The sequence below is a fragment of the Camelina sativa genome, chromosome 6, assembly GCF_030686135.1.
Source record: "Camelina sativa cultivar CO46 ecotype springtype chromosome 6, ASM3068613v1".
NCBI classification, from domain to species: Eukaryota; Viridiplantae; Streptophyta; class Magnoliopsida; order Brassicales; family Brassicaceae; genus Camelina; species Camelina sativa.
The window spans coordinates 13,753,672-13,776,868 of NC_141885.1; the positions used below are offsets into that span (position 1 = coordinate 13,753,672).

The 23,197-nt window shown below is 36.3% G+C and overlaps 1 protein-coding gene and 3 pseudogenes across 1 annotated transcript; 2 read left to right on the top strand and 2 right to left on the bottom strand.

Moving 5' to 3' along the window:
* The first annotated feature begins 3,739 nt into the window (after nt 1–3,739).
* On the top strand, nt 3,740–6,148 carry LOC104790798 (uncharacterized). Its single transcript, XM_010516583.2, has one exon. The coding sequence runs from the start codon at nt 3,796–3,798 to the stop codon at nt 5,848–5,850; it is 2,055 nt and encodes a 684-aa protein (XP_010514885.2). The 5' UTR covers nt 3,740–3,795; the 3' UTR covers nt 5,851–6,148.
* A 5,676-nt stretch (nt 6,149–11,824) lies between these two features.
* Nucleotides 11,825–12,942, top strand: LOC104698880 (putative F-box/kelch-repeat protein At5g03000 pseudogene; annotated as a pseudogene).
* A 323-nt stretch (nt 12,943–13,265) lies between these two features.
* Nucleotides 13,266–22,863, bottom strand: LOC104698881 (E3 ubiquitin-protein ligase RSL1 pseudogene; annotated as a pseudogene).
* On the bottom strand, nt 20,691–21,627 carry LOC147942551 (uncharacterized; annotated as a pseudogene).
* Nucleotides 22,864–23,197: the final 334 nt, after the last annotated feature.

The window sequence follows — 23,197 nt, forward strand, 5'->3', positions numbered from 1 at the left end:
GGTTAGTTTTGCAATTAAAAAATTATCGAGTTTCGAGCCCGTAGACTGAAATTTCAGTCTCCTTAATTTAATTTGAAAACAAAAAAATATGATTCAGACTGCATTATGATCTTTCCGTCGGATACTTCGTTTGCAGTCTACTAAGGTGTATTTTTGCAATTGACCAAATTCTTGACTTTTTAGTGATGACTGCCGGACTAATTCTTGACTTCTATAGTGACTATTTTTGGCGTTGACCAAAATATTTAAGCATTGACCGTAATATTATTGATATAAAATTAATTAGTTGATTGTAAAAGAAGTCTACTAATTAAAAAATTAAAATGTTGGTCAACCCCAAAAATGACCACGACAGACTGCAAATGAAGTCAACATTCCTGGAGACTTCGGACGTAGTCTACTTGGCGAAAGTCAAACTTGCTCAATTGCAAAATTAACTACAACGAAGTTTACTTTTTCTAGTTGACGGATAGATGAAGTCTACTTGTTAGCTAGAAGTCTACTACAAAGTCAATGGTTTGGTCAATTGCAAAAATAACCAGAGTAGACTGTAATCGAAGTTAACTTGTTGAAACTTTCTAAGAAGTCTACTCTGTTCTATGTTTTTAATTGCAAAAAAAAAGTTAACAAAGGAAGACAACAAAAGAAGTCAACTATCCTAGTAGACTTTATGCTTTATTAAATTGTAATTGCAAAAATAGACCACACAAAATAGACTTCAAGGGAAGTATCTTCATAGAGGCTAGATTATGTCTACAAGGTTGATATCAACATGAAGTCTTCATAATTTGAAAACCAATTTATTGCAAATTGGTGAATAATTTTAAAGATTTTCTTGTTGTATTCTTTGATATATGATATATACTTGCCTCTGTATGTTTTTGAAATGATTATATATTATACATATGGAGAAATCAAGTTTTTGGTTTTATTAGGCAGTTAGGTCATTAACTTAGACTTATTTTTGAAGTCAACGAGTTGGAGTTATGTGTGAAGTCTGTATAATTGAAAAAAAGTCTTCAATTGAAAATATATAAAGATTTTTTTTTGATTTTTTGATTCGAAGATGAAACGGCTGCGAAGATGAAGCGGCGGGGTTGAAGAATACAGAGTTCGGCGAGATATGGTACAAATTATAATATTTATAATAATCCCGGTTTTAGAAAACTAATTCCAGTTTATTTGTAATGATTACGTCAACGACTTCTCTGGCAGACTTCTACATGGGAAACTGAACCGTCTGCAAATCAATCAAATCAATTTAATATTTGTAATGATTATGTCGAAGACTTATCCAAAAGACTTATTCTAAGAATATAGTAGCCCTAGGACGTCGGTTTTTTCGGTTCGGTTGTTTCGGTTTTTTGGTTTTTTATTTTTATTTTGAAATTGTTATTCGAATTAAAACTGAAATTACAAAAAATGGAAAATATCAGTTGTTTCGGTTCATTCGGTTAATTTGGTAATTTCAGTTTAATTCGGATAAGTTGGGTTAATTCAGTTTTGTTGAATGGCATAAAAAAATTGTTGTTTCCCTTCTTTCTCTTCTTTCTTCCTCTCTCTCTTTCTCGACAAACTCTGTCTCTCTCTTTCTCAACTCTCTTTGTTAACTCTTTCTTGTTGTGAATCTGAGTTGTAGAACTAAATTAGATGTAGAAATTTGTCATAAAAAAAATAACAAATATTTTGAGAGAGAAAGAAGAAGGAAAGGAGACTTTTTCAATATATGAATTTTTGAGAGAGAAATTTGAGGGAGAGATCACATAAAAAAATAGGTTTGACTTATAGAAAGAAGTATATATATGGTTAAATTATCCGGTTAGGTTAAAATTAAAGAATCTGTACGCATTCGGTTAAGTTCAGCTATTTGTTTGGTTAAATTATCGGTGAAATTAAGATAATATAATATTAATGGTTGATTGCATCACAAAGTCAACCACTAATAGTCTACAGAGAAGTCTACTTAAGCAAACCCTAAATCAAATAATTTTAGCCTAATCAACTTTTCCTTGTTTAATTTGACTCGTTTATATGTAAATTTATTTTATTTCAATACAGGAAATCTATGTGGTTATTCTTTGATCAATAAGTTTCTCAAATTATTTTTTATAATTTTTTAATTAAAATTTAAACTATAATTAAGGAGTAGACGTCTTTTTATGTCTTCTTTTTGACGTCAATTTGTAATCCACCTTAAGAAATCTGTTGCAGACCTCCTCGGATTACATCTGTCATTTTGGCTTCTGTTTTTTGTTTATTCGTAAGGGAGTCAACTGTAATTTCAGTATTCATAGTGATTATGTTTCTCAAATAACGAATATAGGGTCTACTTTTGCATTCAACACCAAATAAAGGTATACAAAATGCAATTGCTGCAAAAGTAAAAGGGTATATTGAATCTAATATTTTGAATGATTTGAGTTTGATGATTGTATGATAGTTTTCATAATTATTGTAAAATTCCTTTGATCCTGCTTTAAACCATAAGATTAAAAATTATGTACTTTTAAGTTGAAAATCATCTAAATTTCTTATAAAATTTTAAATAACATAGGAGGTATATTTTCAAATCACTGTTTCAATAAAATTGTATTCACTGAAGTTTTAAAAATTCATGATTGAATAACTTAGGATTTTACACTAACTCACTGAAAATGTATGATAGATATTAGTAATATTCACTGAAATTATAACCTAGATCGCAGAAAAAGAATTGGTTAGGAAGGTAATACGATTATACGAAGCATTCTGAAAAAGAATTGGCCTTGACTTTGTTTTTTTTTCTTTTTTTCTTTTTTTTTTTTAAATTGGGTTCTTTTTGATTTTATTATAAATTAGAGTAGATAAACTCAGAATTTTTGGATTTTTATTTCTAATTGAATATTGTATTTAGAAACACCGAATATTCATAATAACAGTAATGAATATAATTTTATAATCTATATAATGAAAATAAATTTTATCATCATAGCCTCCAAGTAACAGTTGCGTTTATTGTATATTTCGTAACATATTTTATGTTCGATTCTTTTAATAGAAAAATTCTTCAGTTGTATCCTTTACAAAGTTGTCAATGTAAAGCTGTGTTTATTCAAATGCTCACATATATATGTTTGTGTTTATTTAAATGCTCAAGATGACAAGATCCAAGGACCATGCAGAAAAGAACATATATTTTAAAGCTGTAGCATATTCATTTTTTCGTCCAAGAAATATCCATTTATATCATATTTTAAAATAAAGCAGATGTATATTTATTTAGAAAATTGCTTTCTAAATCTAGTATTTTTCTAAATAATTAAATTACATAATATTACAACCCTTGAATTTTTTTTTGTACACCCGCCTATAATTTATGTAAATTATCTTGAACAAATGATCTTGTATTAATAGTTTAGGGAAAACAACATCGACTATATAAGATCAATGAAGATTAATAACAAGCTGCGTCAAATACCCAAAAGATGGTATGACGTGAACCTTTAAAAAGTAAAAATAAAAATGAAACTAGCTCGTTGTCCGAAATGAAGCAACATGATACATATAATTCTTCGTTAACATGAAAAGAAAAATGAAAGTGGCCCGTTGACATTCCACAAACGTTCTCGCACGTCTCTCACACTATCGTGTAGACATGCTTCCACGATTTAGTTGGAAAGAGTCCAGAAGGACACGGAAAAAGGAATAGTACAGCTGCACTTTGCTATAAAAACCCATGCGCCCATTCATTACAACACAAACCAAAACAAGAGAAACTAACCAACAAAGGCGTTGGTAAAGAAAACTATAATCACAATGCGATCTTCTTCTAAGATGGGGCCTTCAGCCAATCTCATTTGCGCTCTAGGAGTTATCATCATGGCAACAACGGTTGCTGCATATGAGCCATACACGTATAGTTCTCCACCACCACCATATTCTTCCCCATCTCCTAAGGTAGAATACGAGTCTTCCCCACCACCATACGTTTCTCTACCACCACTACCATCTATCTCTCCATCACCTAAGGTTGAATACAACTCTCCTCCTCCACCATATGTCTACAGTTCTCCACCACCACCACCATACTACTCACCATCCCCCAAGATTGAGTACAAGTCTCCTCCCCCACCGTATGTTTACAGTTCTCCACCACCACCATACTACTCACCAAGCCCTAAGGTAGACTACAAGTCTCCACCACCACCATATGTCTACAGTTCTCCACCACCACCATACTACTCACCCTCTCCTAAGGTAGACTATAAGTCTCCCCCACCACCGTATGTTTACAGTTCCCCACCACCACCTTATTATTCGCCTTCCCCTAAAGTTGAGTACAAATCTCCTCCCCCACCATATGTTTACAGTTCCCCGCCACCACCATACTACTCACCATCTCCTAAAGTAGACTACAAATCTCCTCCACCACCGTATGTTTACAGTTCTCCACCACCACCATACTACACACCTGCCCCTAAGGTAGACTACAAGTCTCCACCACCACCATATGTCTACAGTTCTCCACCACCACCATACTATTCCCCATCCCCTAAGGTTGTATACAAATCTCCACCACCACCGTATGTTTACAGTTCTCCACCACCACCATACTACTCACCAAGCCCTAAAGTAGACTACAAGTCTCCACCACCACCATATGTCTACAGTTCTCCACCACCACCATACTATTCCCCATCCCCTAAGGTTGTATACAAATCTTCTCCACCACCGTATGTTTACAGTTCTCCACCACCACCATACTACTCACCAAGCCCTAAGGTAGACTACAAGTCTCCACCACCACCATATGTCTACAGTTCTCCACCACCACCATACTATTCCCCATCCCCTAAGGTTGTATACAAATCTCCTCCACCACCGTATGTTTACAGTTCTCCACCACCACCATACTACTCACCAAGCCCTAAGGTAGACTACAAGTCTCCACCACCACCATATGTCTACAGTTCTCCACCACCACCATACTACTCCCCATCCCCTAAGGTTGTGTACAAATCTCCTCCACCACCATATGTTTACAGTTCCCCACCACCACCATACTACTCACCAGCCCCAAAGATAAACTACAAATCTCCACCACCACCATATGTTTACAGTTCTCCACCACCACCATACTACTCGCCTTCTCCCAAGGTGTACTACAAGTCTCCACCACCACCATACGTCTACAGTTCCCCACCACCACCATATTACTCACCAACCCCTAAGGTAGACTACAAGTCTCCACCACCACCACACTACTCGCCTTCTCCTAAGGTGTACTACAAGTCTCCACCACATCCTCATGTATGTGTTTGTCCACCACCTCCTCCATGTTATTCTCCATCCCCTAAGGTTGTGTACAAGTCTCCTCCACCACCATATGTCTACAGTTCTCCACCACCACCATACTACTCCCCATCCCCTAAGGTTGTATACAAATCTCCTCCACCACCATATGTTTATAGTTCCCCACCACCACCATACTACTCACCAGCCCCTAAGGTAGATTACAAGTCTCCTCCACCACCATATGTTTACAGCTCTCCACCACCACCATACTACTCCCCATCCCCTAAGGTTGCATACAAATCTCCTCCACCACCATATGTTTACAGCTCCCCACCACCACCATACTACTCCCCATCCCCTAAGGTAGACTATAAGTCTCCACCACCACCATATGTCTACAGCTCCCCACCACCACCGTACTACTCACCTTCTCCTAAGGTGTACTACAAATCTCCTCCACCACCATATGTCTACAGTTCCCCACCACCGCCACCTTATTACTCTCCCTCACCAAAGGCTGAGTACAAATCCCCACCTCCTCCATCGTATTCACCTTCTCCAAAAACTGAGTATTAAACCTCATGATCCCCATCTTCGTATTACTATCATTAAAACAACAAATGCCATTCGAAACTAAGCTACTGAATTTTATTTTATTTCTTCTTTCCTTTTGTTCTTGATGCTACTTGTATCTTTTAAGTTTCTTTGGATTTGGATTAAAATTTGGCTACAAAACCTTCATATGGTTTCATGTTTTTTCTTTAATATGTGTAAAGATTGCTTGAAATCTGTATGAAGAATTCGTTCGCGAATTTGAATTTGTAGTGTGTATTCTTGACTTTATAACTTTGGATAATATAATTTATCGATCCTATCCTCGTGTATGGAATGCATACATAATTTGAATGGATAAATGGAAAGTTGAATTTCTTAATGTTAGAAGCGTTACCCCCAAATTATAGAACTCGAGGCATAATACTAACTGGAAAATCTAAAGTCAACTAGATAAATGAGAAATGTAGATATAATCGAAACATCAAGAATTAAGGAGGTTTGGTTTTCCTACCTACTCACTGACCTACATATTGCATAGACCATTAGGGCTTCTTAACATACTTGATATGTATCTCCATGGCTGAGAGTGCACCCAAGTCCAACATCATCTTCAATTACCTTTTCAGCTTTATAAATGTGGAGTGACCAAGTGTCGATCACTACAAGAAAACATTCGATTTCCTACCGCAAATTTCGAATGAAAATAGAAGGAAACAGGTGTTTCCTTGGAGGTATCTCCATGTTTTTTACGAATTTTCTTACAAAACATGTTGGAGGTAATAGCCCGAAGGAAATCAGTTTTGGTAGGCATTTTGTAGGAAAATTCTTACCAATTTCCTACAAAAAAGCTTTCGTAAGAATTTTCGTAGGAAAATAGAAATAACCTTTTTAACCATTTTCCTACCAAAATATTCGTAAAAAAATTATTCTTACCATTTTCCTACTAAATCTATATTACAATTTTTCTACCATATATTTCATTCCATTTTTCTACCAAAATATTCCTGTGAGATTCCTATGAGTTTCCTACCAAATTAATAAATAATATACAATTTTTTTTTCAGTAATAATACGAATTCCAAAATTGAATTAAAATAAAATGATCATTTATGATAAATCTGAATAATCTATATAAAATCAATTTTTTACATAACAAATAAATCTAAAATCAATTTACTTTTCATATTATTATTCTTACCTAACCATATCAACCAAACTGGTCCGGTTAGGACTACAAAGCAAACCAAAACAGAAATAAACCACACACCACCGGAGAAGCTGTCGCCTCCATGTCCTTGCCATAGATTCTTTAGTTTCTTCGCTGCAGCTAACTGGCCTCGCCACATCGGAGCCGCTTACTGGCCTCGCCACATCGGAGCCGCTTCAACCAACGAAACCAAATCTTTGATTCAAGGAGATCAAAGTTTCAGCTAAGATCAGATCGAAGTTGAACAAGTGAATCGATACTAAGGATTAGAGGATGAAGACTGTCCTTAAGCTCACGAGAGCGGCGTTCTTCGGAAACTGAATCCATGTAACATGCTGAATCCATGATCTCCTCGTCTAACCTACCGCAACCTCCATTTTTTCTCGATTTGGACGCTTCAAAGCCCTAAAAATCTAATAAGGAAGAAGAAAGACGAGAAGAGAAGAAGTCAGTCAAAGAAAAAAAATAAAGATACGAAAATTAGTAGATCTAGGTGTCAAAAGATGTGCACAGCTTCTACGATCCAGGTTTGATTTGCAGCCATACTCAGGACATTTTTGTACACTTTTTCCATCTAGTAGTCTTTCTTCTATATGTCTTTTCAGGCATTTCTTGCAGGATTTATGATTACAGAATGCAACAAAAAGCATCTTTGCCGCTTCGATATCAGATTCCAAAAAGATACTGCAAGTATTGTTTTGAGCAAGAGACATACCTTGAGTCCCACTTACAAGAACAGGGATGCTAGATGTCAATTGTTGCCTGATGCGTTGCACATCATTCATTAGCAAGGCGATGATCTCTTGCTTAGGCGTGGATCTTTCCATGAGCTAAAACATTCAAAGATTAAAAGAAAACATCAATTACAAGACATGGTGAACATTAACAGGGAAGAAAAGAGAGAAACTTACAAATTCAAAAACCCGATAATCACGGCAGAAAATTGAGATATGATTGATCCCCAAATTCACAGCTTCGGTTAGACATCACTTCAATGCTATGAGTAGCCCTGGGCATTCGGGTTTCGGGTAAAACCCGATCAGGTTCGGGTTATCGGGTATAGGACTTTAGGAACCGATAAGGTAAAACTAAAAAATTGGTTTCGGTTCGGGTCGGGTTTTCTTGGGTACGGGTCGGTTCGGGTTAGAATTCTGATACCCGGAAAAAATCGGTTCCATGTCGGTTCGGTTTATGGCTACCCGAATACACTAATTTCTACCCGATTCTACCCGAAAACCGGAAATTTGCCTTTATAAACCGAAAACCGGTTTATACCCGAGACTAAGTGACCTGCAGATTGATTCTACACAACACAAGTACTAGCAATTATTCCTGCAAATTTGACACAATACTCAATAGATAATACTAATAGAATTCAACCATGAAATCCAATATTCCAAGTCATACAAATGGGAGAAACTGCTATACTCATCATAGAGATCCTTCAAGATCATGTTGACTGAATCATAAAGATGAGTAGCTTATGCAGTATTTTCGCCATAGAGTGTATCAAAATAGAGCTTCAAATAACTCATCTTCTTCCTAGGATCAAAAACAGTAGCCATTATCAACAGTTTGTTCATTTCCATTTTATCCCCAAATAGATCCCAATACTTCCCTAACTTATCTAACATAGCTGAAGCTTTTGTCTGCAGTTTTTCCTCAACTCCAGAACTAACACTTAACGCCGTAATGGTTTTAGTAATGGTGACTATCTCATTGTATATTTTATGAGAGGCAACACTAGTTGAAGCTGAAGAAACCAATGTAGACTTGTAAATAATGATGAGAATCTGAACCAACCTCTCAACTTCATCCCAATGATCTCTAATAGGTGGTCCAATCCTTTTCTTTCCATCCACCTTTTCCTGAAAATAATCATTGTAGGGTTTATCTTCAGCCTCCATCTACTCAAATGCCAGTCTGAACTTTAGAGCTTGTTCTAACATGAGGTAAGTTGAATTCCATCTTTTCTTCACATCTAAAGGGAGGCTTCCTCTTTTGATCTTTCCTGTGTCAACTCGGAAGTAAAACGACTTGAGTCTGTTTGTTGAAGACCTCACATATTGAATACCATTCCGAATTGCAGACACACTGCTATCTATCTCTTGCATACCCTCCTTCACAATCAAATTCAGAATATGAGTAGCACATCTCAAATGCAAATATTCACCTTTCAAGACCATTGAATCATCTCTAATCTGCTTCATTGCTTCCGTGAATTTCCTCATCGCTGAACTATTAGCTGTAGCATTGTCCACAGTGATGCAAAAAACTCTCTTTATATCCCACTCAGCCAAACAATCAAGCAGAACCTTAGCAATTGTTTTACCTTTATGATCATCAACACTCTTGAATCCTATGATCATCTTCCTTAACCTCCACATAACATCAACAAAATGAGCCGTTATTACCATGTAGCTTGCTCCAGTAGTCGGAGCAACCCAAATATATGTCGTCAGTGACAATCTTTGTGACATACATCTCATATATGTCTCTTGTAGCTGTTCTCCAAGAATGAGGCATATAGAACTGAACCTTAGAGCAGAAATGTCGAAAAGCTAAACTCTCTACAAAAGACAATGGTAGTTCCCCTATAACCAACATCTCATTAACAGCCTCTCTAAAGATTGATTCAGAAACCTTACTAACAATTAAACTGCCACCAACACTATCAGGAGTAAACACAGTTTGAGTTTTGTCTTGATTAGCACTCGACCATACCTTGTATGCTTTGCAGGTTTTTTTGATATGATTCTTCAGAGTGGAGGTTCCAAACTTGGTTGGATAAGCCATTTCTTTCTTACAGTAATTGCAGTTGCACTTGTCCGAATTTGCTGCTTGTCTGGTGAAGTGTTCCCAAACCCCATATCTTGTCTTCTTTATTAACTTAGAACCACTACCTCCTTCTCCTTCTTCACCCTCAGTTTTGTTATCTTTCCCCTTTCTTGTCTTTCTAGAGATAGGCGTTTGAATATCATCATCATCATCTGTTGCATCTATCATCAGATCATCATTGTTTGCTGGATTATCACAAGAAGCCATCTGCATCAACATGAAAATTACTGACATTAATACGTGGAAATAGAACAGTAGAAGTTTTAAATAAAACAGTCACAACTCACAAGGCACAAAGCGTTAAGTTAGAACTACAAGTCTAGAATAGTACAAGTTATAAGACAAAATGAAAATCAGAGACATTAATGTGTAGAACTAGAAGTCTAGAACAGCAAAGCAAAGTTTACAAGAAAACACAGTCACAAGAAAGAAAGATTTTGTGTCACAAAGTCACAAACTAATGAATCAAAGTCTCCACATTTGAGTATTTGATTTTGATTTTTGAGTTTTGAAACAAGTTAGACTACAACATCTAATTCTAATATGAGACAAAACCATACAGAATTACAGATTACAAAATCCAATACCCAGAAATCCAACATCTAATTCTAACATGATTCATAACCCAAAAATCGATATATAAAACTCCATTAAGACTAAAGTCATCAGTCATCAATGATTAGATTTGGTTTGAATCACAAATAGAAAAATGAAACACAATAAGAGACGGTGGTGGTGGAATTTACCTCCGATTGGTTTGTTGACAAGGCGGAAGGTGGAGAAGTGACCTCCGGAGATTGAATGGTTTGAGTTAGGGTTTCCAGGTTTGCGTTTCATAATATATTGACCATAGACAATTAGACATAAAGAAAAGAAAGGCAACAAAAAATTCGATAATCGAGACTAGAAGGAAACTCAATCGACAATCCTGCCTAACCCTAATTCCCCATGCTCTCATTCTCATAGGCTCATATACAGCGGTGCCGCCCAAGTTTAATAGTCGTATAGATCGGGTTATATGTTTAACGTTTCGGGTTTTTGGGTTATCCGATCGGGTATGAGATAAAAACCGAAACCGAACCGTAACCACGGGTACACATATATAGGAACCGCTGGTGTAAAACGCCTAAAACCAAACTTACCCGAAACCGGGTTTTTCGGGTCGGTTTCAGTTTGGGTGCTCGGTCCGCTTTTTTTGCCTAGGGCTAGCTATGAGCTCAGCCTCCAAAACTGTAATGAAAGAGTCATCAAGTGATTTCTTCATGTGAAACAAGCGACAACCATCTTCTTCTCTACAAATTACAACCCCAAACCCCGTCGTCTTCCCCGATATTAAACCCTTGAAATGAAGGCTGTAGGAGTAGAACTTAAATCTCCAGGTGAGAGTTTTGCGCCATCTTCTCGTGCTAGATTGCCTTCTTTCTTCATGGATTTATTGTGCATACTTTCAAATTAGTAGAAGAGGTGGCTTCGTGTGAGGATATAAGTATATAACAGAATTGTTAAAAAGTAACAAAAGTCTCTTTATATATGTAGGGATGAGGGATCGAACATCTAAACGCAAAAGGATATTAAGTTATATAATCTAAGACTAAACCTAAAGAAAATAGAAAATAAATGACGTGTCCGGAAAGTAATTAAAAGCTTCTAATCTCAATATCAAAAATTAAATTCTTAAGTTTTTTTTTTATATTTTTAAAATAATTAAATATTTTTTCAATGACGATAATCTTTAAAATTATCTCATTATCCTAATTTATAAAAAAGAAAAATTCCCTAATATATCATAAGAAATATCAGAAAATTTCCAAAACTTTTCTTTATAAATGCTTCATTAGCTTAGGCCGTAGCACATGCTACGTATAAAAGTTCAATTTTAGGTAGTATTCGTTTAAAATTAAAAATGAGCTCCCAGACCAGAATCAAAAAGACATATAGACGACGAAAGAGATGAAGAATTCATCTTCTCCGACGTCCTTTTCATCGTTACCGGAGGAGATCGTTCTCCATTGTTTGGCTCGTGTCCCAAGATACAGTCGTCCAACTCTATCCTTAGTCTCCAAGTATTTTCGATCTCTCATTGCTTCCCCTGAGCTCGAGGCCACACGATCACGCAACGGAATAACAGAAGATTACCTCTACGTTTGCTTAGACCTGAATAAGAAAAACCCTAACCCTAGCTGGTTCAAAGTTTCCCTAATCCCCAAGCAACAGAAACTGAAACCTGTCCGCTGGTTCAAAGTTTCCCTAATCCCCAAGCAACAGAAACTGAAACCTGTCCCTTCGTTTCCTCACCAACTTCCCGAATCCTCGAGTGTTGTTTCAATCGTTCGGAGATTTATATAATCGGAGGCCTCGTTAATGGACATAAAAGCAATAGAGTGTTGAGTTTTGATGGTCAATCTCGTGAATGGCGTATATTACCAAACATGCGTCTACCTCGAGAAGCTGCAGCTGCTGATGTGATCGATGGTAAAATCTACGTGATTGGAGGCTCTAGTTTAGACAATATCGAAGGTTGGGGAGAGGTTTATGATCCAAAGACCCAAACTTGGGAGCCATTATTGCCCACAACACTAAACCTCACCGCTCAAATGAGTGTGGTGCCAGGCAAATTGGTAATGGGTGGAAAGGTTTATGCCAGGGATGGTTTGAAGCTTAACTTGGATACGAAGATTTGCTTGGTAGATAACGGGTTACGTCTAATGTCAATTTCCCATCATAATATTTATTGGAATGATCCAAAGCAAGATTCAATATGGAGATGTGTTGAAGGACTTGAAGAACTCTCTGATTATACATATTTTTTTAATGATATTAATTCTGTGGGAAAGTCCTGCAATAGAAAAAGTATGACAGTGTGGTGGAAGTGGGTGGCGGTTCGCTCTCCAGATCACTGTTGTCGTAAGAAATGTAAAACGGAGATTTGGTGTGCCGAGGTTTTGTTCGAGAGACGCGGTTTAAAAGAGCTTTGGGGATCCGTTGAATGGACTAAGAAAGTGTTTACCTTTGAGGGATGTGACCCTCGTACCGGTTTCTTTTTGCATTCTATGATTATCTCACATTGATGTAAGGGTTTTTAGTATCATAGATTGATTGAGAGGGCATTTAGATTTCGTGTGAGATATTCCATGCACAGTCCATACTAGCTACTAGATGTTTTACTTTTCTAATTTCTATGCAAATATTTTTATTTGTTGAACAATATTTGATTAATTATAAACATGTAGTACTTACGATCCATATTTCAGAAAATCCAATACATTTATCAAGTTACAAAAGAAACTAAATATATTTGCAAAGTACCATGATAAAACATGTAAATTTGAAGATTATGAGTAAGAGATGCAAAAGGTGTATCAAAATAACTTGTTAAATCCAAACACATAGACTAAAGACTATAATAACCCACGTAATCAGGGACAGGGGGAGAATCATCGGATAAACCACCATCAGCATACAAATCATCCCAGCAACCTTCATGATCATCTCCATCATTATAATCAAAATCACCATCGGCAGCACGTGAGCAACCTGTAGGACAAATCACTTGACTCTTCTTCCATTCAACTCCACATCTGTAGCAAAACTGATACCCACATCTACAAAAAACCATATAAGACATTATAAAAATGTAAATATATAGTCCCAAATTATATCTTAATTGCGTTAAAGATATATATATATATATATATATATATATATATATATATATATATATACCTGCAAATCATGTGGTTGCAGCCTTGATTAAGCTCAATTAAATGTCGACATTTGACACATTGGCGCCATTTTTGGTTCTGTGCTAGAGACTTAAGCTTCAACTCATCATCAACTAGAGTGCCAGGGTGAAGTTCTTGGTACTTAGTACACGACAAATCAGAATGCGATGGTACTTTACAATCAATGCAAAAGAGTCCAGAACATTTGATACATGTTGCATCGTTCGATTGATCAGATCGAGAAACCGCGGTTTTGGACATCAACATTGAGCAGTTTAGATAGGGGCAATAGATACTCTCAGCTACGGGAATGGAATCCTCTTTCATCTTGTGTTTCCACATCTGAATCACCTTAGGTTTCAAAACCTTGCTACAGTATTGAAGACTCAGCTCTAACTTGCATTCATTATCAAGGCATGTGGGCACAGTTCCGTTTTGCAGTTTGACTTCCACAAACTGATTAATACAAGGAAAACAATAACGGTGAAGGCATTTACCGACAAAGAACATGCGATCTACCGTGGTTTCTTCCAGAGAAATGACACAAACTTCTCCCTTAACCTCCGAGGCGGTGCTGGTTTGAGAAACAATTGCCTCTCTTGCAAGATTAAAAACAAACTTGATATTGTTTCTACAAACTAGAATAGCTCTACTAGAATCAAATTTTTCTAGAAGGCGATGGACTTGTTCCAATAGTTGTTCGACAACTCTTTCCTTCTTAGGATCACATTTACCAATCATTATCTGCATTCAAAAATTAGATTCATTCTCCTTAAACCTATATATTTTGTCGACGCAGATTATAATCAAAGTCATCATCACATAACAAGATATGAACAACTGCTCTTTAAGACACTACAAGAAATCAGGTGATCGGCCACTGTAGTAATAATCACTAAATAGTCGTTGATTGAAAATTTGCGACTATTTTGCGACTATACACTGTTGTAGCTAATATTTTGTCGCTAATACAGTTGGTCGTTAATTAGTCGGTATTTAACGACTATACACTGTTGTCTGTAAATTGTGGTTACGTAGTCGTTATGTAGTAACTAAATTTAGTGACAATTTGACGACTAGTGTACGAATATATTAGTAGTTGTCGTGTAATAGTCGTTAAATATGACGACTAATTTACGACGAAGTTACGACTTTGTTACATGAATAAAATTGCAATACTAGGTTGTCGTTAAATAGTCGTCATATTTAACGACTATTTAACGACAACCTAGCGACAATGTTCTGTCTAAATGACGACTACATAACGACAACTTTGTTTTAGAAAATAATAAAATTAACTAGTTATTATTGTTTCGTAACTCTGATATTAATCCTGATTTTAATCCTGAAATTAATGAAATGGAGAACAAACATAATATACAAGTCCAAATTCTAATGAAAACACATTATATAAATAACCATAATTTTATTGAAACCAGAAAATACATTAGTCCAAAACAGAAATCAAACCAAAACCAAAGAGAGAAAGAGTTTATAACACATACAAACTGAACAAAAGAACTTGGTTCATGAGTTAAGAAAATATAGGAACCATATTGGAGTTGATCATGGTGTTGGTGAATGTTGATTGTCCTCCTCAGCTGATTGAGAGGCTATAAACTCCAAGTAGGCTGGATTTGTGTCGTGCATAAACTTTGCCATCAACGACAACTCTTTGATCTCATTCTTTTGCTCAGCCACAAGGAGAGCAGTCTCTTTTTCTCGAGCAGCAACTTCAGCATTGAGAGTCGCCTGAATTTCAATTTGTCGTTGGGCTTACTTGAGTTGCTCTTGCAATGTAAGAAAGGCTTCAGTTTGTGATCGTTGCTTGCCCTTGCCAAGATTAGCTTTGAGGCTTCCAAGACCATAAGGAGTTCCTCGTGAATCCTTCTCAGTGCACTGTTTTTACCAAAAAGAAAAACTGTAAATAAAGAGCAAAACAAATTCATGATCGAATAGAAATGGTACTTTACCTCAAGGAAGATGGCAGTACATTCATCGGTGGTGAGCTCTCGACGGTGTGAAGTACCATCTGAAAGGCTTGAATCTGCCTCAAGCTCAGCCATCTTCTCCTGCAACTTCTGCTGATAAGCTTGATGAATTTTCTCTGCCTTGCCATCCACATAAGAACCATCCGGCTTTGTATGTGTTTTGAAAAAAACTTCACCCATACTGACCTCTCTTCCCAACTCTTCTTCCTACAATGTTACAAAATAAAGAATGGTTATGAAAGTGTTTAAAGATAGAAAGGATATAAATGTAACTAACAAATTAGAAATGACTTAACCAGATCATCTTGGATTTCTCTATATGACTTGGGTCCTGATAAGTGGATGTGAGGACCTAGACCATTACGGTCAGACAAACGACAATTGGAATAGGTTGAACTCCTTTGTTGTTGTTCTTCAGTATCCCAATTATCAACCATCTCTTGCCAGAGAGTACCTTCAATCCATGAAGGTTTAATTCGAGATGTCCTTGCATCGCTAACCATGCCCTTCATCCGACGGTTGCAGATGGTGTTGAAATGTTCTTGAACGGTTCCTGTTATCAATGGATCACAGGTGTGAGTTTTCTACATAACAAAAGAGAGAAGGAATTATGTTAGTGAAGTTAGTGAAAACAAGCAATAAACACAAGTAAAAAACATGTTACATTGTACTATTCTTACCGCAAATTTCATGAAGTATCTTTCTTTTCGATCGGGAGGCACACAAGTCCAACTATAATATGGACCATCGAATTTGTTTGTAAAAATCTTGGTAATCTTCCGAACAAGTTGACCTTTTTTGTCCCGATCAAACCTCCACACATGTAAACAATGCTAGTTAGTCAGATCAGTTATAAAGCAAATAAAAAAAATAATAATCAATCAATATATGCTAAAGAGATTATATTGCATCAATTGTTTCACATACACTACTATAACGAATTGAAAGCAATAAGAATGACAAACCAATTGAAAGCGACGAGATTGACAAAAAGATTGAAAGCAAGGAGATTTACAAACAGATTGAAAGCAACGAGATTGAAACTTTCAATCAAACAAACCAATTTAAAGCAACAAAAGAATTCAATCCGCAAACTATGAGAACCAAAGACATCCTAAGTATGACAAACCAATTGCTTGCACCAAACCAAAGCAATTAAATCGAATTCTACATCAAACCAAAGCTAGAAACATTACCAAGTCGTCTTCTCCAATGGTATGAGAGAGAGAACAGTCGTAAACTTCTCACGGCCAGGCATCGTAAGCAGGACAGTTAGAGATTGCATCGTCTCATCCTGGAGTTGAGGCTCGTAGTTGTTACCTTGAGAAGACGGTTGTTGAATATGACCATGAGAGTGCTGCGTTGGAGATAGCAGATGATCCTCCGGCATGTGAGCAGTATTGTTCTGAACCTCAGGTGTCGAAATGGGCAGATCAGGAACTTGATTGGCTGAGTTCTGGAAAAGCGTCTGTGGCGGTGGGAAGTTCCGGAAATGTTGTTGCTCTTGGGGCGTGAACGAGGAAGGAATTCGAGCCGTTGGCGTGAAATTGTACTGAGGTGGAAGAGGGTTGGGTCTTCTAACGACGGGTGGGGGTTGGTTAGAGGGTCCGACTCTCTGAGAAAGGTTGGGTGCAACCTTTCTCTTTTTTGTTTTCTTAACAGCAGGGTTCGACGACATAGAAGATAAATCGATTGAGGAAGAAGGAGATGGATCGAATTGATGGATTGATTTAGGGTTAATGGAAGAAGGAGATGAGGAAGTGAGGAAGAAGGAGAGATCGAATGTTTTAGGTTTAGGTTTAGGAATAGGTTTGTCTCAGATCGATTTTGATGGATCAGATCGAAATGTTGTTGGGCCCAAATATAAGAGGACTATTACACAATATAAGCAATACGTTTTGTTTATATTCACAAAAAAGGAATTGGTTCAGATGGTTAATGTACCCTGATTAATATCATTAGACCTGGTTTTGAATAACCCCAAAGTCAAATTGTTAATTTTTTTTTATGACACAAAAAAAAGTTATACTTATTGTATAAAACAATAATCTTAAAGAAATTAACAAGGTCTTCCAAATGTTTATTAAACAGTAAATTATTTTACATATCTTATACATAATTTATTTTACGTATCAGGGTTCTTCATCGTCTTCTTCTTCATCATCCGAAGACGATAAATTACAGATAAATTCATCTTCAGGTTCCGCGTCTGCAACATCATAATCGAGATTTATTGGGTCTCCCCTTTCCAAATTGTCTACTATGACATCTTCAATTGTAGTGATCAATACAACATCATCAGTTTCTATTTGCAAAAGAGTTGGTTCTCCAGAAATATTTCCCCTCGGATTTACTTTTAGAACATTGAGCCACAAATGCTTTGGTTTCTTTATGTTTGGGTACGAAATATAACAAACTTGAGATGCTGTTTTGCAATCAACGTGTAAAGGTTACACATATTATATATAAAGGTGATAGTGACAATATATAATTAATGTGGAAATTTATATACATACCTAGAATAAATGGTTCATATTTATTGTACTTTCTGGATGAAAAAACCTCTACAACGCCACCATTACTTCTGCGAGTGCCTCTACCAATAACAGGGTCATACCACTTGCACTTAAATAGTGTGATCTTCAACCCAAGCATCCCTTCATACTCAAGTTCTATGATATCAGCTAATGTCCCGTAGAAATCTGCAGCATCAGATGCATTCACATAATTTTCACCTTTAATAGAGACCCCATAGTTACATGTCTTTCGTCCAGCACCGTGATTCTCTGTATGAAACAAATAACCGCTTGTAAAATACATTGGGCATGTTGTAGCCTTGTTCAAAGGTCCATGGATAATTTCTTGAACCCAAGTAGGAAATGGATTGAAGGCGTTCCAATAAGTAACCTGCATATAAGTTCCGTTATTTTAAATAATAACAATAAGTAAAATAGGTATATCACGAAAAATTATTTAACATACATATTGATTAACCCATGAATGATATTCATCAGCTCTTTTCAAGGAGAGTTCTTTCTCGCTAAGTCCTGGATATTTTGCCGAAATATAATTCTCGAACATACTAAATATAGAAAGACCAGATCACCACAAATGTATATGAGAAAATATAGTGGAATTAGATATCTTAAAATGTAACTAATTTGTGACATGTAACTAATTATATACCTCTCAATTGGTTGAAAATAGTCACAATTCCGTAAAACATATGCGTGTGCGCAACGATAGTCATCACCTGAAAGCCATATTTCATTCATTTCTCCATTGGGACAGCCAACTTGAGTAAATATAGAGGGTACTCCAGGGACATGATATTCAAATGCTTCACCTTCATCAAATCTTGTTAATCTGACCATAAAATTAAAACAATAATTATTATGACTATTAAATTAAATATCACTTTAAAAATAGTTACTCTTAATTGCTCACCTTGATTTTGTTTGTATGTTCGCAGCAAAATAGTGCTCAGAGAAATAAACAATCTCGTCATTGATATATGATTCAACAATTGATCCTGCCGCATATCTTTTGTTCTTTGCTTTTCCTTTCAATTTTTTGAAAAACCTTTCAAAAGGATACATCCACCTATATTGGACAGGGCCTCCCAGTTCAGCTTCGTAGGGAAGATGTATAGGCAGGTGCTCCATCACATCAAAAAAGATGGTGGAAATATCTTTTCCAAATTGCAAAGGATTAAAACATTGTTCTGTTTTAGAATTTGAAGTCGACTTGTTTGCAAAGTTCTTGAGCATAAGTCCCGGAAAAATGCTCCAAGCCCTGCAATATTATATTTATTCAAACTTCATCACATTAATTACGGAGAAACCTTTAATCACTTCATATATATATATATATACTTGTTTCGTGTTACAATTTTTTAAATAATTAATTAATATACCTGATAACGCAAGGTGGACATTCCGGTGAAGGAGTTCTGCAAAGATAAATGGAAGTAACCGCTCCATGAAAACATGGCAGTCATGGCTCTTCATGCCTGAAAACTTTCCATTTTCCATATCAACACAACTAGCTAAGTCTGCCGAATAGCCATCTGGAAATTTAACCGAGTATTATACACATTCCAATAAGCTTTTTCTGGCTTCGTCTATCAATGTGTAGGGCGGGAAAGGTGCTTTACCCCTACTATCAAGATGTAAGTGTGGCCGAGAACAGAACTTTGCTATATCCAATCTTGACATGACAGAATCTTTTGATTTACCTTTCACACGCATAAGAGTGTACATTATGTTGTCCAAAAAATTCTTCTTTGTATGCAGCACATCAATATTATGTTGGAGATTAAGGTCCTTCCAATACGGTAGCGACCATAAAATGCTTTTCATGTGCCAGTTATGGTGCTTTCCATATCCATGCATCTTCCTTTCATGACCATTTCCACCGACGTCCTTGGTTCTTGGTGGATTTACAGAATTCAACCGCTCAGAATAAACTTGCTCACCGGTCAAGGACTCTGGTGGATACTCTCTTGTAGCGTCTTTTCCCTTCAGGAAGTCTTTTTTATTCCTCCTCAGAGGATGATCAGGAGGAAGAAATATCTGATGACAATCAAACCAACATGTCTTCCTTCCATTAGGTAGATAAAAAGACTTTATATCGTCTATGCAAACTGGGCAAGATTATTTACCATGTGTTGTCCATCCAGATAACATGCCATACGCAGGAAAGTCGCTTATCGTCCACATCAGTACTGCTTTTAGGTTGAAATTTTGGCCCAAGGACACATCGTATGTATCGACTCTAGTAGACCACAACTCTTTTAACTCATCAGTAAGAGGTTGGAGAAAGACATCAAGACTAGCTCGCGGATGGTTTGGACCAGAATTTAGAATTGTAAGAAACAAGTACTCAGTATCCATGTACATACCAGGGGGTAGATTATATGGCGTCAATATCACTGGCCATAATGAATGGTGACGAGACATCCCAAATGGATTGAAACCATCAGTACACAATCCCAGATACACGTTATGGGGTTCTTCAGCAAATTGAGGATTTTGTTCTTGAAAATACTTCCACTCCGCTCCATCAGATGGAAGACTCATTTCTCCCACCTTTGCTTGGTGCTCAGCATGCCATCGCATTGCTGCTGCAGTCTTGTGACTCTGATACATTCTCTTCAGTCTATCATCAATAGGTACGTACCACATACGACTATATGGTACTTTGGTTCTGCGTCGGTCATTCTTAGGCTTCCATCTTGGTGCATAACAAAACAAACATTTTTCTTCCTTTTTGTCATCTTTCCAGAATAACATACAATTGTTTATACAAACATCAATTGTATGATATGGGAGTCCTGAATTGCGCATCAATTTCTCTGTCTCGTAATGAGAACCCGTAGCCTGGTTTCCTTCTGGTAAATAATCACTCAACATTTCACATACTGAATCCACTAACTTTTCACTCATATTATAATCTGCCTTATTTTGCATAACTCTAGCAGCTAAAGATAATTGTGAATGACCTTCACGACAACCATCATATATTGGACTTTTTGCACCTTCTAACAAGTCATAGAATTTTTTTGAATGGTTAAGTATTGGTTCTTCTACGCTCTTATAATCCCCATCCCATTGATAGTTATCATCAAAACCCACATTAGAAGGAAATGCATCATTCACCATATCCACATATCTATCTTCTACTACATTACCCACTTCCTCACTCCCACTAATAAATGTCGGATCAACAGTACTCGTTCCTATATCCATATTTATTTCTTCCCCATGCTTATACCAAACATAATAATCTGGCATAAACCCATAACTAAAAAGATGGTTCCAAATTCTAGTCCCTAGAAAATGCTTCTCGTTTTTGCACCTACTACAAGGGCAAAAAAACTTACCCCCATTTTCTTTTGCAAAAGGCTGGCTATTTGCAAATTGTATGAACTGCTCCATCCCGGTTCTGAACTCTTCTGTAAAATTTTCCGCCACCTCATCGATCCTCTTGTACATCCACTCCCGGAAATTACTATAATTGTAACTTCCTGACATTATTATAAATCTCTATGATCTCGTTTTTTTTGGTGTTGCTTCGTGTGTTTCTGTGAGTGAGAAAAACGTTTATTGAGCTCAGTTTATATAGGTATATTTAGCGACTAAAAAGTGACAATATCACGTAGTCACCAAATACAGGTACACCTACTCCGGATTGCTAAAAACGTGCTTTAAACCAACTTTTAGCGACTATTTTGCGACATATGCTGCGGTCGCAAACTTTTGTCGCAAAATAGTCACCAAATTTACGACAAAACAGCAACTACACAATCAGTCGCTAAATTAGCGACTAATGTGCGACAAAATTTTACGACCCGCCGCATAAGTCGCAAAATAGTCGCCAAATTTACGACAACACGTGCAACTACACAATTAGTCGCTAAATCAGCGATTATTTTGCAACAACATTCACAACTTCCTTACTTCGTCGCTTTTTAGTCGCCATTTAGCGACTAATTTAACGATTCAATATTTTTGTCGCAAACTAGCAACTAATACACGAGTATATATGATTCGTCGCAAAATAGTCGCTAAATAGTCGCAAAATAGTTATTAAATTTAACGATTACACATTTAGTCGCCGATTGTAGTCGGAAAAACCGTGTTTTCTTGTAGCGAGATATACAAATACCAAATATATATTCACGGTAATGTTTGCAAAAATTATTTCTCACAAGTGCGTTCAAGCAAGTATTCAAAACCATCTAGTTAAGGGCTAAAACATAAGAAAGAAATAATTTTTTATTTGTATAGTTTAAGCACTTTAAGTTTTGATAACGCAATACTAATTAATTAACCCCTAACCAGCCAATTTAGGGTGTCATGAATAATATATATTAAGTGCATATAACAAAGTAGAGAAACAAAAAAAGACTTACATTTTGGTAAATCGAAGAGTCATCACAATAAATCACAAGCTTTCTGATCCCTAAATCGAGTGCTTCACTTAATCCACGAACCAAAACCCTAATCTCAACTCTTTCGATGTTGATCTTGGCGTCGTTCATTGGTTCTTTTATCTCAAACAACAACTCATCTTTCGGATTGCAAATTGCAACTCCAAAACCAGCCATCGCCATCTTTTTCCCATCATGCTCCGCAGTAATATCTGCTGCAATATCATTGCTAACCAAACCCTTAAAATACAATCTGTAGACAACGTTATCGACATATTTTGCCGACGAAGATTTGGTTACTCTTTGTTTCTTAGAAACAAAGCCTACTTCATATCTTTCCATGATTGTCTAGTTTCAAGTTTTTGGTTGGAAAAGAAATGAAGAAGCTAGACGTATTAAGTTTCTCAGAAGTTATATTACGTATTATGTTTTGTTCTTAATAGAGATAATCACTAATTTTATATAAAATCTTTTATATTTGCGGCCACCAATTTTTTTTTTTCATTATTACGTTTGTATTTTTTTCAATTATGAGCTACTAATATTTTTTTTTTAGAGATAATATCGAATCCCTTTTGCTTAGGGTTTCGATTTTACACAAATTCTTTTTGACATTTTTGATAATCTCTTTTTTCACGTTAATAAAATTAAGAGAACTTTTTCTCGCTGGTTCCAA